The sequence below is a fragment of the Bos indicus genome, chromosome X (assembly GCF_029378745.1).
Source record: "Bos indicus isolate NIAB-ARS_2022 breed Sahiwal x Tharparkar chromosome X, NIAB-ARS_B.indTharparkar_mat_pri_1.0, whole genome shotgun sequence".
NCBI classification, from domain to species: Eukaryota; Metazoa; Chordata; class Mammalia; order Artiodactyla; family Bovidae; genus Bos; species Bos indicus.
The window spans coordinates 88,203,270-88,219,528 of record NC_091789.1 but is presented as its reverse complement, the minus strand read 5'-3'; the positions used below and the strand labels follow the sequence as shown (position 1 = coordinate 88,219,528).

General features: G+C 39.0%; 1 protein-coding gene across 5 annotated transcripts in view; it reads right to left on the bottom strand.

The window, feature by feature from the left end:
• OPHN1 (oligophrenin 1) overlaps window positions 1-16,259 on the bottom strand; it is a 627,556-nt gene that overhangs the window by 259,851 nt on the left and 351,446 nt on the right. For all 5 annotated transcript variants that reach the window (XM_070784718.1, XM_070784715.1, XM_070784720.1 and 2 more), the window contains 4 exons: window positions 11,852-11,943; window positions 7,276-7,354; window positions 4,886-4,919; window positions 4,278-4,340 (listed from right to left, as the gene is read on the bottom strand). In XM_070784718.1, coding sequence (XP_070640819.1) covers window positions 4,278-4,340; window positions 4,886-4,919; window positions 7,276-7,354; window positions 11,852-11,943 — 268 coding nt within the window. The remainder of the gene's footprint in view (window positions 1-4,277; window positions 4,341-4,885; window positions 4,920-7,275; window positions 7,355-11,851; window positions 11,944-16,259) is intronic.

The following is a 16,259-nucleotide window of genomic DNA, read 5'->3' as shown; positions in this document are numbered from 1 at the left end:
AAATTATTCTTTCCATACTTTCATTTGGATTGTACCAAACCCTCAATAACATGACTAGAAAAGAACACATTCTATAGTAAATAGAAAAAAAAATGCTTATGTGATTAGCAGCGGATAACAGAGAACAGCATCATCATTTTGGAAAGAAGCTTGGGTTTAGTTGAAAAAGGAGGAGATATCAACCTTGAAGTTGTCCTTGGGCAGGGATATAAAGTAAGAGAGAGCTAGAGTATGGCAGGTGTGAAGCAAGTGAATATTTTGTGTACTGAGAAAGATTGAAGCAACATTTAGGGGGAAAAAAGAGCCCTGGCTTATATGCTACCCTTGCCTACATTCAAAACATTTTCAGAAATAAGAAAGTATTATCAACCTAGAAAAATATTAATGCCACATTTGCTGGATTTTAACTTTGTCCCCAACAATTTTTAAATCAATATGTATTGTGGCAGAAACTGAACTCTTATTTATTTAGAGTGGAACTATCATAACACTGCTTGAAAAGCGCCAGATAGTATTTAAAAATATTTTATATGCCATTTGAAGTTCTTTATCACTAAAAGCAGGAAACCACAAATTATTCATATTTGGTTCTAAGTCTTGCTTCTTGACCATAATACAGTTTTCTCAGGAGAAAGGTAAGGTGGTCTGGTATTCCCATCTTTTTAAGAATTTTCCACAGATTGTTGGGATCCACACAGTCAAAGGCTTTAGCATAGTCAATGAAACAGAAGTATATGTCTTTTTGGAACTCCTTTGCTTTTTCCATAATCCTAAGAATGTTGGCAATTTGAGTTCTGGTTCCTCTGCCTCTTTGAAACCCATCTTGTACATCTGGAAGCTCAGTTCACATACTGCTAAAGCCTAGCTTGAAGGATTCTGAATATAACCTTACTTGTATGTGAAATGAACATGATTGTACAGTAGTTTGAACGTTCTTTGGCATTGCCCTTCTTTGAGATTGGAATAAAAACTGACCTTTTTCAGTCCTGTGGCCACAGCTGAATTTTCCAAATTTGCTGACTTATTGAGTGCAGCACTTTAACAGCATCATCTTTTAGTATTTTAAATATCTCAGCTGGCATTCTGTCTCCTCCACTAGCTTTGTTTGTAATAATGCTTCCTAAGTCACACTTGACTTCAAACTCCAGGATGTTTAGTTCTAGATGAGTGACCACACACCATCGTGGTTATCTGGGTCATTAAGACCTTTCTTGTATAGTTCTTCTGTGTATTCCTGCCACCTCTTCTTAATACCTTCTACTTCTGTTACATCCTTAATGTTTCTATCCTTTATTGTGCCCATCCTTGAATGAAATGTTCCCATAAGATCTTCAATTTTCTTGAAGAGATCTCCAGCCTTTCCCATTGTACTGTTCTCCTCTATGTCTTTGCATTGTTAGTTTAAGTAGGACTTCTTTTCTCTCCTTGCCATTCTCTGGAACTCCACATTCTGTTTGGTATGTCTTTCCCTTTCTCCCCTGTCTTTGCTTTACTTCATTCCTCAGCTATTTGCAATGCTTCCTCAGACAACCACGTGGCCTCCTTGTATTTCTTTTTCTTTGGAATGGCTTTGGTCACTGCCTGCTATACAATGTTACAAATCTCCATACATAGTTCCTTAGACATTCTGTCTCCAAAATCTAATCCCTTGAATCCACTCATCACAGCTGTATAAAGGGAATTGATTTAGGTCATACTTAATGGCCGAGTAATGCTCAAAATTCTCCAAGCCAGGCTTCAGCAATACATGAACCGTGAACTTCCAGATGTTCAAGCTGGTTTTAGAAAAGGCAGAGGAACCAGAGATCAAATTGCCAACATCAGCTGGATCATGGAAAAAGCAAGAGAGTTTCAGAAAAATATCTATTTCTGCTTTATTAACTATGCCAAAGCCTTTGACTGTGTGGATCACAACAAACTGTGGAAAATTCAGAAAGAGATGGGAATACCAGACCACCTAACCTGCCTCTTGACAAACCTATATGCAGTTCAGGAAGCAACAGTTAGAACTGCATATGGAACAACAGACTGGTTCCAAATAGGAAAAGGAATACATCAAGGCTGTATATTATCACCCTGCTTATTTAACTTATATGCAGAGTACATCATGAGAAACGCTGGGCTGGAAGAAGCACAAGCTGGAGTCAAGATTGCTGGGAGAAATATGAATAACCTCAGATATGCAGATGATACCACCCTTATGACACAAAGTGAAGAGGAACTAAAAAGCCTCTTGATGAAAGTGAAAGTGGAGAGTGAAAAAGTTGGCTTAAAGCTCAACATTCAGAAAACGAAGATCACGGCATCTGGTCCCATCACTTCATGGGAAATAGATGGGGAAACAGTGGAAACAGTGTCAGACTTTATTTTTTGGGGCTCCAAAATCACTGCAGATGGTGACTGCAGCCATGAAATTAAAAGATGCTTACTCCTTGGAAGAAAAGTTATGACCAACCTAGATAGTATATTCAAAAGCAAAGACATCACTTTGCCAACAAAGGTCCGTCTAGTCAAGGCTATGGTTTTTCCAGTAGTCATGTATGGATGTGAGAGTTGGACTGTGAAGAAAGCTGAGCCCCGAAGAATTGATGCTTTTGAACTGTGGTGTTGGAGAAGACTCTTGAGAGTCCCTTGGACTGCCAGGAGATCCAACCAGTTCATTCTAAAGCAGATCAGTCCTGGGTGTTCTTTGGAAGGAATGATGCTAAAGCTGAAACTCCAGTACTTTGGCCACCTCATGCGAAGAGTTGACTCATTGGAAAAGACTCTGATGCTGGGAGGGATTGGGGGCGGGAGAAGAAGGGGACGATAGAGGATGAGATGGTTGGATGGCATCACTGACTCAATGGACGTAAGTTTGAATGAACTCTGGGAGTTGGTGATGGACAGGGAAGCCTGGCGTGCTGCGATTCATGGGGTCGCAAAGAGTCAGACACGACTGGGCGACTGAACTGAACTTAACTGAATGGCCTTGTGGTTTTCCCTACTTTCTTCAAGTTAAGCCTGAATTTTGTAATAAGGAGCTCATGATCTGAGCCACAGTCAGCTCCAGGTTTTGTTTTTGCTGACTTTGCAGAGCTTCTCCATCTTTGGCTGCAAAGAACACAATCGATCTGAGTTTGGTATTGACCATCTGGTGATGTCCATGTGTAGAATTGTCTCTTGGGTTGTTGAAAAGGGTGTTTGCCATGATCAGCAAGTTCTCTTGTCAAAACTCTTTTAGCCTTTGCCCTGCTTCGTTTTTTACTCCAAGGCCAAACTTGCCAGTTAGTCCATGTATCTCTTGATTTCCTACTTTTGCATTCCAATCCCCTATGATGGAAAGGACATTTTTTTTGGTGTTAGTTTTAGAAGGTCTTGTAGGTTTTCATAGAACTGTTCAACTTCAGCTTCTCTAGCACGAGTATTTGGGGTATAGACAGATTACTGTGGAGATGAATGGTTTGCCTTGAAAATGAACTGTCTGTGCGCTTTTTGCGGTTGCACCCAAATACTGTATTTTGGACTCCTTTGTTGACTATGAGTTCTACTGCATTTCTTCTAAGGGATTCTTGCCCACAGTAGTAGAGTAGATACTATACACACACACACACACACACACACACACACACACACACACACACACATAAAATGGTTATCTGAATTAAATTCACCCATTCTTGTCCATTTTAGTTCAATGATTCCTAAGATTTTGATGTTCACGCGCTCCATCTCCTGCTTGACCATGTCCAATTTGCCTTGATTCATGGACCTAACATTCTAGGTTCCTATACACTATTGTTCTTTACAACATTGGACTTTACTTTCACCTCCATCTATAACTGAGCATCATTTCCACTTTGGCTCATCTGCTTCATTCTTTCTGTAGATATTAGTAATGGCCCTCATAATTGCCCTCAGATCTTCTGCAGTAGCATATTGGACACCTTTTAACCTGGGGGATTCATCTTCCAGTTCCATATCTTTTTGTCTTTTCATACTGTCCATGGGGTTCTCCAGGCAAGAATAGTGATGTGGTTTGCCATTTCCTCCTCCACTGGATCACTGGAGGTTTTTGTTTTGTCAGAACTCTTCACTGTGACCCATCTGTCTTGGATGGCCCTGCATGGTATGACTCATGGCTTTATTGAGTTATGCTAGCCTCTTTGCCATGACAAGGCTGTGATCCTAATATTGCACATCAACTATATGTCAATAAAAATTAAATACATTTTTAAAATCATTTAAAAAAGAATAAACAGATTCAATTGATGCCAAGGCTATGGCTCATATCTTACCTTTGGTCTCAATTATATTGATGCACTTCCTAACAAACTTGAATCCCACTTCATTCAGTTCCACTGTTTCAAGCAAAAGAAAGCAGAGTTAGATCCTGCTGCAATAAGCCTCACCTAAAAAACCTTCAGGGATCTGGTTAACAGACTACAGTGAGAGAATTAGGGCTTTAGTCTCTCTCCTTCAATCACCATTAAATGGAAAGATTCTTCATTTGGGTGAGAGAAGTGGTTAGAGTTGTGTTACTCTTATAACACAAAATGTTTTTACTTGACCTTTTTTGTATATCTGCTTGAGGCATGAGCTACATCAAGTGTGAAAAATTAGGCTGGAAATGCACACAATTTCTATTGTGTGTCTAGAAAAATAAGAATATAATTAGTGTTTCTCTATATTACTACAACTACCCCACCAAATATCTAAGATAGATAAAGTGACTTCCTTAGTTCAATCGAAAGACATCTTCTAAAAAAGCAGGTCTGAATTTCATTTCACACAAAGGTATCCATAAATATATTTGCATCAATATTACAAATTATTCATGATAGGATTTACTGTGATTAGGATAGCTAACAGTTTATAATGCCAGTAGATCAGAAATCTAACTTACTTTCTTCCTGTTTTGTAATAGGGCTGTGGTAGATCTACAAAAAAAAAAAGAGACAGAAAGAGCCATGGATATTGCAAATAACTATAGGTAAGTATAGAAAAATTAAATATCTTTCCTCAAATAAGCCATCAAAAGCATTAGTGACTTTAAGAGTTTAACAAGTAATAAACAGGCTAAACAGAATCATTTTTGCCTAGGTCACTAGAAACAGTAGAATTAACAATCCCTGAAGATTACATTGGATTTCACACAGCTCACTGCAGTGGTAGCCTACCCATCTTAGACATTTACTTATGTAAAACTGTTCCTGATGGAGCAAGAGAGTATGACAGAAAGGAAGTGGTTTTCTCCAGGTTATTGGCAGAAGAAAGCAGAGTTAGATCTTGCTGTAATAAGCCTCACCAAACAAACCTTCAATGATCTGGATAGGAGACTGCAGTGTTGAATAGCTGATGGTAAAATTTAAATATTACTAATATCAATCTCCTTACCCAAAGGTGTTAGTGGGTATTTTCTACCCAGATGGGTAGAAAAGCAAGTGCCCATCTGAAAGAGATCCATGTATTCACCAAACTTTCTCTGAGTCATCTTAAAGTATGAATTGTGATAGCTATGTGAGAAACAAGAGGAGATCCTTGACTCCTGAAGCCTAGTCTTGGCTTTATGGCTACATCATTATGAAACTTAGGCATGTCCCATTCATTCTCTAGACTTCAAAATTCATATCTCTAAAATTATCAGCGTTGCAGTAGATGTTCCTTCAAGAACTGATCTTACTATGTGTAATATTAGTGAATTGGGGAGGGGGGTTGTTAGTAGAGCAGAAGCAACATTAGTAATGCAGGAAATAAGTCCTCTATGTGCCATCTGTATAATCTGTTTTAAAAATCTCTCATTTTAAAATAAAATTTTCTGCCTATATGTGTATGCCCATGGATAGGTCAGTGAGACAGGTCAAGTTGATAAGGATCCACATTCAGAGGGCCCATGTTCTAACATCATTCTTCACAAAAAGCCATCTGTATCCTTTGATTTTTAAAACTTTAAAGGGGGAGCAAGTTTAGGAGAGGGAATTAAGAGTAAAATGACTTACAACATTGTAAATTAAGTATATTTTGATTAAAAAATAAGAAATAAATATGAACAACAACAAAAAAGAATAAAATGTCTTGCTGGGCTTGCTAGTATCCTGCTAGAAAAATATCATAGGCATGTAACGGTTAAGTTCCAAGTTTCTGTGAGAGAAGGGAGCAGAGAAAGGCCCTGGCCTATTTTCTGGATGACAGTCCTTACAACACCAGTTCTCTCCTGGTATCTTCTTAGTTGCTATACATGCAATCTTATAGCTGGGCCTTCCTCACTAGTCTTCAAGGCACTAGAAACCACAGAAAGAAGTCCCTGTAATGTATTCTCCATTTTAGCAAGCTTTTGCCTTGCATAAGGCAAGAAGATTAGATTGTACCCAAATACTACTGAATTTCAGTAGCTTTGCACCAAGACTTCAGACCAGTGAGAAGAACTTCAAACTGATACAGCATATTATGGTTGACAAACTGGCTTTCAATTGATTTCTTTCAAAGAAACTATGTGAGATAGCTAGAACAGAAATTATTAAAGCCATTTCATCAAAGAGAAGAATCTCAGAGAAATTAAATAAGTAGTTCAAGGTCACACAATCATTGAATGGCAGAACCAGACCCAAATATAACCTTTTGGGATTCCACAATTAAGAAGCTGACATTACATCATATGCCACAAGAAGAAACCTACACAGAAGATACTGAAGAAAAAAAATGCTTTTTGGTGACCTGACTGTTCATATTGGTCTTTCTATGATAATTGTTAGCCCTGTAAAAGTATTCCTTGTAATCCTATGTAACAGTGTTCTAAGTGGAATGGTGCATTGTGGGATATAGGATGGCAATGCCATCTCCTGCCCTTAAAGAGAATAAGCTGACTTAGGAATGTAAGGGAGAGGCAGTAAAACCATTCTGAATAAAATCTTAATAAATGCTTGTTCACAGTCATGAAAATTATTTTCCATCCTTATATATGAACACATATTAATGCTATAAACTACAAACAGGCTTAATTTCTTTCTTAAGAAAACCTTGTGGGCATAGCTGTATAAGAAGAAAGAAGCTGAGAGACCTAGTTTCTGGTCCCTTGTGATGCCTTTCTGAGGCTAATTCTAGAGAAGTCCTTTACCATCTCTGGAACTCAAGTTGCCTAACTTGTTAAACAAGAAATGTTATTCAGCATTTCCTTCTAACTCTAAACTTTTGAGTATGAATTATCTACCACCATTTAATTGTCCTGGACTCACTGCTACCACTAGAGCACAATCATATACTGGCCTATGTAACTGAGGTTTCCCCAGGGTAACTTACAGGTTCTTTCCCATCCATAGCCTCCATCCATAGTCTTCTGTTAGCTTCTGAAAGAGCTTGCAGAGTGATGGTTCCTGGTCTAAGGAATAAATGACAAGTTGAGAGCAGAAAAGTTAACTGAGAGAATTGAGTCTTATAATCTAGGGTTCCGCTCAGCCCTGAGAGTTACGACACTGAGCAGACACAGGGATATAGATTGCCAATTTTTCAAAATCTTTGTTTACTCAGAAAAACAATGGAACTTAGAGAACAGTAATTTTGGAAACATTGATGGAGGTAGTATCTTGGTGGCTTCATGCCAGGGTCAGGCAAGGAAATATGAAGGCAGATGCTGACACCTCACCATAATACAGACTTAAATTGATACCACTGTGTGCTTAAAACAAACTGAAGCTCTCCCTGCCTCTTGCTCTTAGAAGCCAGTCATTTGGTCTGAGTTCAAATGGTTCTGAGCATGTTCACTGTAAGTACATGTATCAGGAAAATGGCTTTGATACTTCTACCACCTAGGATGTCCAAGGAGCACTTTGGTTGGAAAGAAGTCAACAACATGCACAGGGAGGCCTTCTGGCTGATTTAAGCAATCTTATTTTTTTTTTTAAGCAATCTTACAAATAATAACAACAACTACTAGTTACTGAATGCTCAGCCAGTGCCATAGTACTATAAGTACTTTATAGGTATAAATTCACTTAATCTACACAAGAAGCCTATAAAGCAGGGACTATAGAAATCCCTATTTTACAGAAGGGAAAACTGAGGCACAGAGAAGTTACCTGAGTCCGTGGTAAGTGTAGAGCCAGGGTTTTGATTTAGGAATTTTATTCCAGCAGCCATGTTCTTTCTTAGCTAATACATTATAAGGCCTCTTCTGCATGACATACAACTTGAAATCCAATTTTATTTTATTTATTTCCAGTAACTGCAACTATATACCCAGATATACCCCAATTTGGTATACACTGTTCTTCTCGGACCTTCAAAACCAAACTGGAATTTGGGGATTAATCATATTACTTGCAGGCATAAGGTCACTTCCATTCTCTGCCTAGTTGTGCCACCAGGAGATATTTGTTCCTCTCGCTCCTTCCATGTTAAGATGAGACCTCTCTGAGTCATGACACAGTAACAGAGTAATGACAAGAGAGTTCAGTGGAAAAGTCACTGTGCTTCAATTTCTTTAGCCATAAAAGATTTGGATCTGATGAACTGGTAGGTCCTTTTTAGTCTGATACCATGGGATTCCTATCCTACCTGTCCTTCTGTCTCTTACTACATTAAAGTACTCCTTAATAAGTAAAGCCCCCAAATGATCTTTAAGCCAGAATCAATTGAAAACTAGGACTTCGCTTTCAGTACTGGACTCTTTTCAAGTTTACCTTTCTCTAAGAAATATCCAACCTTTTAGACATATCTTATGGGGCTAGAAAGTCTACAAATCTCTGTAAAAATAATTACCCAGATGGATCCTGAAGCTAGAAAGAAGGAAAGCAAGAAAATGGGCAAAAAACATAAAGCAGATGCTGCAGACTAGATACGAAGTTAAAGCTATTACAGACACATTTTTCCTATTTAGGAAATCAGAAAGCTGGTATGTATCCTTCCTTGATCATACAGAGAAGCTGAAAGAATAAATAAGTGACTATTCAGGAAGCATTTGGAGATTCTCTGGTGCTACTAAAAGTCAAATTCAAAGAACAATGTTGTTAAGAACAAAATGACAAAGTAGAAAGAGTACTGACTTCTAGGCCAGGCTTTTCCATCATGATTTTAGACAAATCCTGTGCCCACCCTGAGGTCTCAGTCACTCCTCTAAAACAAAAAGGCATATATAACATATTTGCAGTAGAGTTCAGTGGTTAAGAATGTGGGCTTGGCAATTAGTATACCTGGATTTGGATCCTAGCTCTAACATTTACTAGTTGTATAATCTAAGTGCTTAACTTCTCTCTGTCTCCTGGTCTTTGTGAGATTGGGATAGAAACACTGCCCACTTCATGTGACTGTGATGAAGACTAAAGGAAATTATGCATTTAAAACGAGGTGGATGAAAATGGATCCTATTATACAGAGTGAAGTAAGTCAGAAAGAGAAACACCAATGCAGTATATTAATGCATATATATGGAATTTAGAAAGATGGTAATGACAACCCTATATGGAAGATAGCAAAAGAGACACAAATGTAAAGAACAGACTTTTGGACTCTGTGAGAGAAGGCGAGGGTGGGATGATTTGAGAGAATAACATTGAAACATGTATATTACCATATGTAAAATAGATGACCAGTACAGGTTTGATGCATGAAGCAGGGCACTCAAAGCCAGTGCTCTGGGACAACCCAGAGGGGATGGGTTGGGGAGGGAGGTTGGAGGGCGCTTCAGGATGGGGGGAACACATGTACACCCTGGCTGATTCATGTCAATGTATGGCAAAAACCACCACAATATTGTAAAGCAATTAGACTCCAATTAAAATAAATAATTAAAAAAGCAAAGAAAAACAATAAAATAAAGGTTGAGAATGGTGCCTAGCACATAGAGGTACTCAGTGAATGTTAGCAGTTGTTGCTGTCATTGTCATCATCAATGTTATTATTATTACTATAATGTCCTTCAAGTTCTGATGAGCTATGAGACTGTGGCTTCAAATATTGGTAGGAACAATAAAAAAAAGTTATCCTCTATCCCAGAAATAGAAAAGGGGATTCAAAGAGCCATCTGTTCAATTCAGCAGGGAACATGAGTACAGGTGCCTGATGTCTACTGCGAGGCCTGCCTCTGCCCCTTATATCAGATTGACCAGCCAGGAAAGCAGATGCGGACATCATATTACTCAGAAAACTCCACACACACAGAGGCACCTCAGCATCTGTGCATTATTATATTTGACCCTCTATCTCACAACATATTTATTCTGCTTATAATAGACAATGGAATAAAATTGAAAAGAACATGGGGTTTAGAGACCTACAGACCAGAGTTTGAGCTCAATCTTGCCACTATGTGACTTTGATTAGGCAAGGCAATTAAACATATACAAGTCCCCGTCTCCTCACCTGTAAAATAAGGGCGGAGTTCAGTGGAGGAATATTTTTTAAATGCCCAATATGTGGTAAGTAAAATCATAGCTATATCAAAACTTTAATCCTGAGTTCTAGCTTCAGAATTCCCCAGTATTCTTGGGTAGGGGAAAATTTTAAAAATGAATACCAGATTCAGTATCTACTATGAGCCATACATAGCACTAGATGCAATATATCTATAGATAGATAGATAGATCCTTATAAATATATATTGATCCTTGCCCTCAACCTCAGGGCCAAACTGTTTGCAAATGCTTTGAGTCTATGAGAATAATACTTGTAGGTGGCTTGCAAATTTAAGCTGAAAACTGAATCAGAATGGAATTAGACACAGAAAAACTTTAACTTTATTTAAGTGCATTAATTCAGCAGACCCAAAGACACTAAAGGTTCATAAAAAGGAAGCCACAGCCAACAGTTGCTTTCCCCTTCCTACTGAGCTCAAAGTTGTGGGGTGGAAATGAGTGACAGCCTCATGATTTTCACTAACACTGTTTACTATTACAGCCATCTTTGACTGGGACCATCCATTCTTAACAAAGAGAGCATATAGATTCACATACATAAATTTAAAATGGGAAAGGGAACTAATAGCTACTTATACCAAGACCAAAAAAAATGCCTTATTTTCTTAATCTGATCTATATGATTCTAGTCACTGATAGTTTTGCTCATATGATATTGTAATTCAACCAAGTTCCTTTCTAGCAATCTGATCTTTTGTTAAATTCTATTATAATACTTAATGCCAAATACATAGGAATAATAGATGGAAATAAAATATAGAAACACATATACTCACTAAATTGTGGATCAACTTCCCAACTACATAAAATGTCTCTTTCCAAAGTTACTCCAAATGCTCTCATTTTAAAATTCAAAAGTAAAAGTTAAAGTTCCCTACCAATAAATTGTCCAGGTTGAAAAGAAAAAAAGAGAGAATTGGATAGGAACAAATGCAACCAAGTCCAAAGATTGCAAGCTTTGCTGAAATCAGAAAGTTGATAATTAAACTATTTACACTTTACATAAATATCTGCAAGGTAGGAAAAATCCACATCATTTGTACCAAATGGGGGAAAAAAAGCATCCCCAGTAGAACTACCACCCTCCATCCAATCTACGTTCCCTTAAATATGTGTTTCAATTAATTTGTTCTTGTATATTGGGATAAAAAAGAATGAGTTTTGTTATCCTGTTCTTTTGCAGCATCACCAAATACTGACCTTTTGCATATATCATAGCAAATTAAATCCTAGGAGTAACTTCTGCCTACAGCAAGTAAGGCAAAGCTGACTGAACCTTGAATAGAGAGAACCAGCTCTGGTCCAGCTCTAACAGGGATCTCTGGGAGGGGCAGCCAAAAGAGCCAATAAAATGGTGTCATGAATAGTTTTGCTCATTTTTATCAAAAAGAGATGACAGATGAAAATAAAATACCTACCCAGGCTCAGAAACTGGCACATGGGATGCTGCCAGTTCACATCCTTACCTTTCATTTGTTTCTATATCGAAACAGAATCTCTTATCGATAGACTCCGTCTTCCTTCTCACACAGTACTTCAGAGTTAAGTCCAAGGGCCCCTGAAATAACAGAAGGATGAATAGCCAGTTTGTAAAAAATACACAGAAGCTTCTTTTGCTTACTGCAGTGTCCTTAATGTCACTTGGAAGGCATCTGTTACGGCAGCAGGAACAATGTTTAGCCTCATTGAGGACCTTGTCCCCTCAAAGCGTAGTTGTAGCAAGGTGGCAGATGGTTTTTCTCTGTTCCAAAAATCAATGACTGAGTTCAGAAGAAACTGCTCAGAATAAACCAGTATTCTTTTCCAAGTATGGTATATTAAATAGGAAACTCATAAGGGGGATGTAGGAGAAATGGGGTGCACAAATGGTATTAAGTATACAAAATAAAATTTCATGAGACTTCTAGGTAGGGAGATTACACTGGGTAAGTGGTTTCTGAAATGTCCCTTCCATTACAGTGGCAGATAGAAGATAGGAGGAAAAACATTTTTGGTTTCCCATTTCCAGAACCTTTAAGATGATGGGAATTACAAAAGCAGTCTCTCCAAAGATAGGGCAGGAGTAGGGAAAATAAGGATATTTTTGTCATAGTCAAGGTGGAATTTGGTATTTCATGTGTGCAGGACAACGTATCCCACATTAGTCTTGTGGGCACTTAACAAAACCATAGAAATTCATTGGGTTCACAGGTTGAGTGTGTGTTAAGTTGCTTCAGTCATGTTCAGCTCTTTGCCACCCCATGGACTATAGCCTGCCATGCTCCTCTGTCCATGGGATTCTCCAGGCAAGAATACTGGAGTGGGTTGCCATGTCCTCCAGGGGACCTTCCTGACCCAGGGATCGAACCTGTGTTCCCTGTGGCTTCTACACTGCTGGAAGATTATTTACCACTGAGTCACAAGGGAAGCCCATGTTCACAGATTAAAATTCCTCAAATCCCACCTAGTTCAGTTTACAACAGAGGCAATGTGGTATAGAAAAGAGAAGTAACATTTATTGATTACTAATACATGCCACATATTATGCTAGGTATCTTTAAACCACTTTTCTTCATAACAGCCCTAAGAGGGAAGTGAAGCTCAGAGGGGCAAAATGGCTCACCCAAAGTCACCCAAGTCAGAATAGTAGAAATATCAATAAACTAAGAAGTTTAAAAGCTGGGGTCTTGTCTCAGTTATGACTTTTACTAGGTATGTGGCCCAAGGTAAATAATTTTTCCTCTCTGAATATAAACTTCATAATCTATTAAATGGGAATAATACTACCAACCTTGCTGTCTCAAATTCAGAAACACTGAATTTGTGTTTCTGCCCAAAGTGCCAAGTTTGTACCTAAGCACTATACTGTCCTAACTGGCCCATACAGTTGATCATCAAATAAATTCCCTCTCATTGTCACACTCAAGCCCTTTGCAGGTCTATCGTTTTTCTTGCTCCTGCACTAGAGAAACACAATTCTATATTCATCTTTCAATCTGCCTTCTAAAACTCCAACACTTAGGATATCAAGCATTGTCAGCCTTGCAAGATAAGAGTAATTAACTACATCATGTGCTCACATTCCCTTTTTAAACTCTCAACTCCATTAGATTTGGTGAGATGACATCACAGCTCAAGGGACAACATCCTTCCCACCACTCCAGGTTCACCTTCAGCCACCCTCATCTAATTTATGATGTCCCATCAGTGTGAAAGAACTCCTATTTCACACATGTATCATGCTCTTTCATGACTCCAACTTTGCATATATTGTTTCCTCCACCCAAAATGACTTTATCTATATTCTTTGACAAACTCACTTGTGCTACAACCTGCAGTTCAGCTTTCATTTCCTCAAAAATCTTTCCCCAATATATATACTGTCTACTTTGTGTTTTCTGCATTGTATTAAAGCCTCTCTTTTTCACGTCTGATTCCCCTACTTGACTAAGAACTCAAGGATGTGGGCAGCATCTTATTTATCTTTATATCTCTAGCACCTAGTAAAAAGTTAGTGTTCAATAAATATTTATAAACTAGACTATCATCCTTGACATTTTTTCTGATGAGAAAAATGATAGTGAGCAACCATAACTGATTTACTCAAGATCACAATTTATTAGGCCTTGGAACTAGGATTTAAGACTAGTTCTTGAAACAAGAGTGCCCAAGATGGTGGAGTAGGAGAAACCTGAGCTTACCTCCTCCCATAGGCCCACCAAAATTACTGAGACAGACAGACCTCAGACCCTTTGTTGCCGTGTTGCAATGCTTGCACATGGCCACACCACTGTTCCAGCAACAAAATGCAAGCAAATTGTATGGGACCAAAAATAACTGCATGCATGCCCAGTTGGGACAAATTGTGGACAAAAGATACAAAGAGACAAAAAAAACTGCCACTTTTGAAGAGCCTGGAGCAAAAGCAGGGGGATGGGAGCAAAAGCAGAGTATTGTGCATGCCCCCTACACACACCACCACCTATGGTGTGGACAAAAAGCCTAAGCTACCCCTCTGTTCCAACCCGTGGACACACTTCTACCCTCACCCCTATAAGGACCAACCTTGCCCTGCTTTGGGAGGCAATCAAGTAAGGGAACTTGTTGTCTGTTCTTGCTGCCCCTGATGCATCAGGGGCCACAATAAAGCCTTGCCTGAACTTCTTGTCTGGTCTGTAGTCAATTTCTATTGACTGGGGAAGGCCAAGAACCCTGTTCAGTAACATTACAACTATTTACAGAGCAACAGTCAATGGTGAGAATGACCTGAAGACTAGCAGGAAAGATCTTCTACAATTACAGATATAAGGAAAGAATCACAACTAGATAGGTGGGAGGGGCGCATGCATGGTAGAGTCAAGGCCCACACCTCTAAACAGGTGATCCACAAATAAGAGGATAATCACAATCGTAGAATTTATCCTCAAGGAGCAAGGGGTTTGATCTTCATATTAGATTCCTAGTCAAGGGGTCCTGAACCGAGAAGACAAGGCCTCAGAATATATGACTTTGAAAGCCAGCAGGGCTTGCTTTAAGGAGAGCCAGAGGTGTACAGGAAATAGGTATTCTATTCTTAAAGGTTGCACACAAAATCTCACATGCTCTGAGAAGCAAGGAGGAAGGTTCCTGGGTCATATTCACCTGCTGATAGTAGAGAGCCATACAGAGAGACATGAGCCAAGTGGAACTCACCCTGGGGACATAGAAGCTGGAGGCTACCATTTTGAGGTGCTAATTCTACCATGAGGAAAAAAATGCTAGAAAGCACCATTTTGGAATCCTCCCTGTAGCTTATTAATGTTGGACATGGCCCTATCCACCAGCCAGTTAGCACAAGCCCTAGGAGCCATACAGGGATACAGCTGCATCCACCAGCAGGCTAGAAGCAGCAATAGGTCCCCCAGGACTACCCAGACACTCCAGGATCCAGGCCCACCCACCAATAAGCTGGCATGAGCCCCAAGGAACTCGTTTACTCTGCAGCAGACAGGTAACAGCCCTAGAACATATTGGGCCCCAACACTGCCAAGCAATGTGCTGAAATCAGCTTTGAGATACATCATGTCCCACAACCAGCTTACCCAAGATCCAGACCCACCAAGCAACAGGCTGATACCAAGCCCCAGGTCCCAGCTTGATCCAGCAGCAGCTTGACAACCGTTCTGGGACACTTTAGGCCTCACAAGAAGCCAACCAGTGCCCAGCCAAGCCCACCAATGGGCCAGGACCAGGACACAGCCTAAACTACCAAGGGGCATTAACCAGTAACAGGGCTCCTTGGACCCCACCACCAACTGCAATAGAACTCAGACTGGCCCATCAGCAGGCAGAAGCTTCAGCAGTAGGTAAACAATCAGGTGGTGGGGATCAGCCCATGCTCACCAGTGTGCCCACAACAGTAGGCCCCACCAAAAGAGGGGCATATTTTTATATATAAAACATTCTATTCAAAAGCTTGCTGTAGAATATACATTCTTTTCAAATATATATGAGCCATTTTCAAAGACAGATCACAAGCTAAGGCACAAAACAAGTGTCAGTAAATTGAAGGAGATAGAAATCACACTAAGTATCTTTTATAATCACAACATTATGACTAAAAATCAACTATAAGAAAAAAAACTGCAAAAAACATAAACATATAGAGGATAAACAGTTGAACAACCAAAAGGATCACTGAAGAAATCAAAGAGGAAATAAAAAATACCTAGAGACAAAATGAAAATGAAAACACAACAATCCAAGTTTTATGGAATGCAGCAAAAGCAATTCAAAAATGGAATGTTACAGCAATATAAGTCTAACTCATAAAATGAGGAAAATCTCAAACAACCTAACTTTACACATAAAGTAACAAGAGAAAGAATAAACAAAAGCCAGTCACTACAAGAAAAG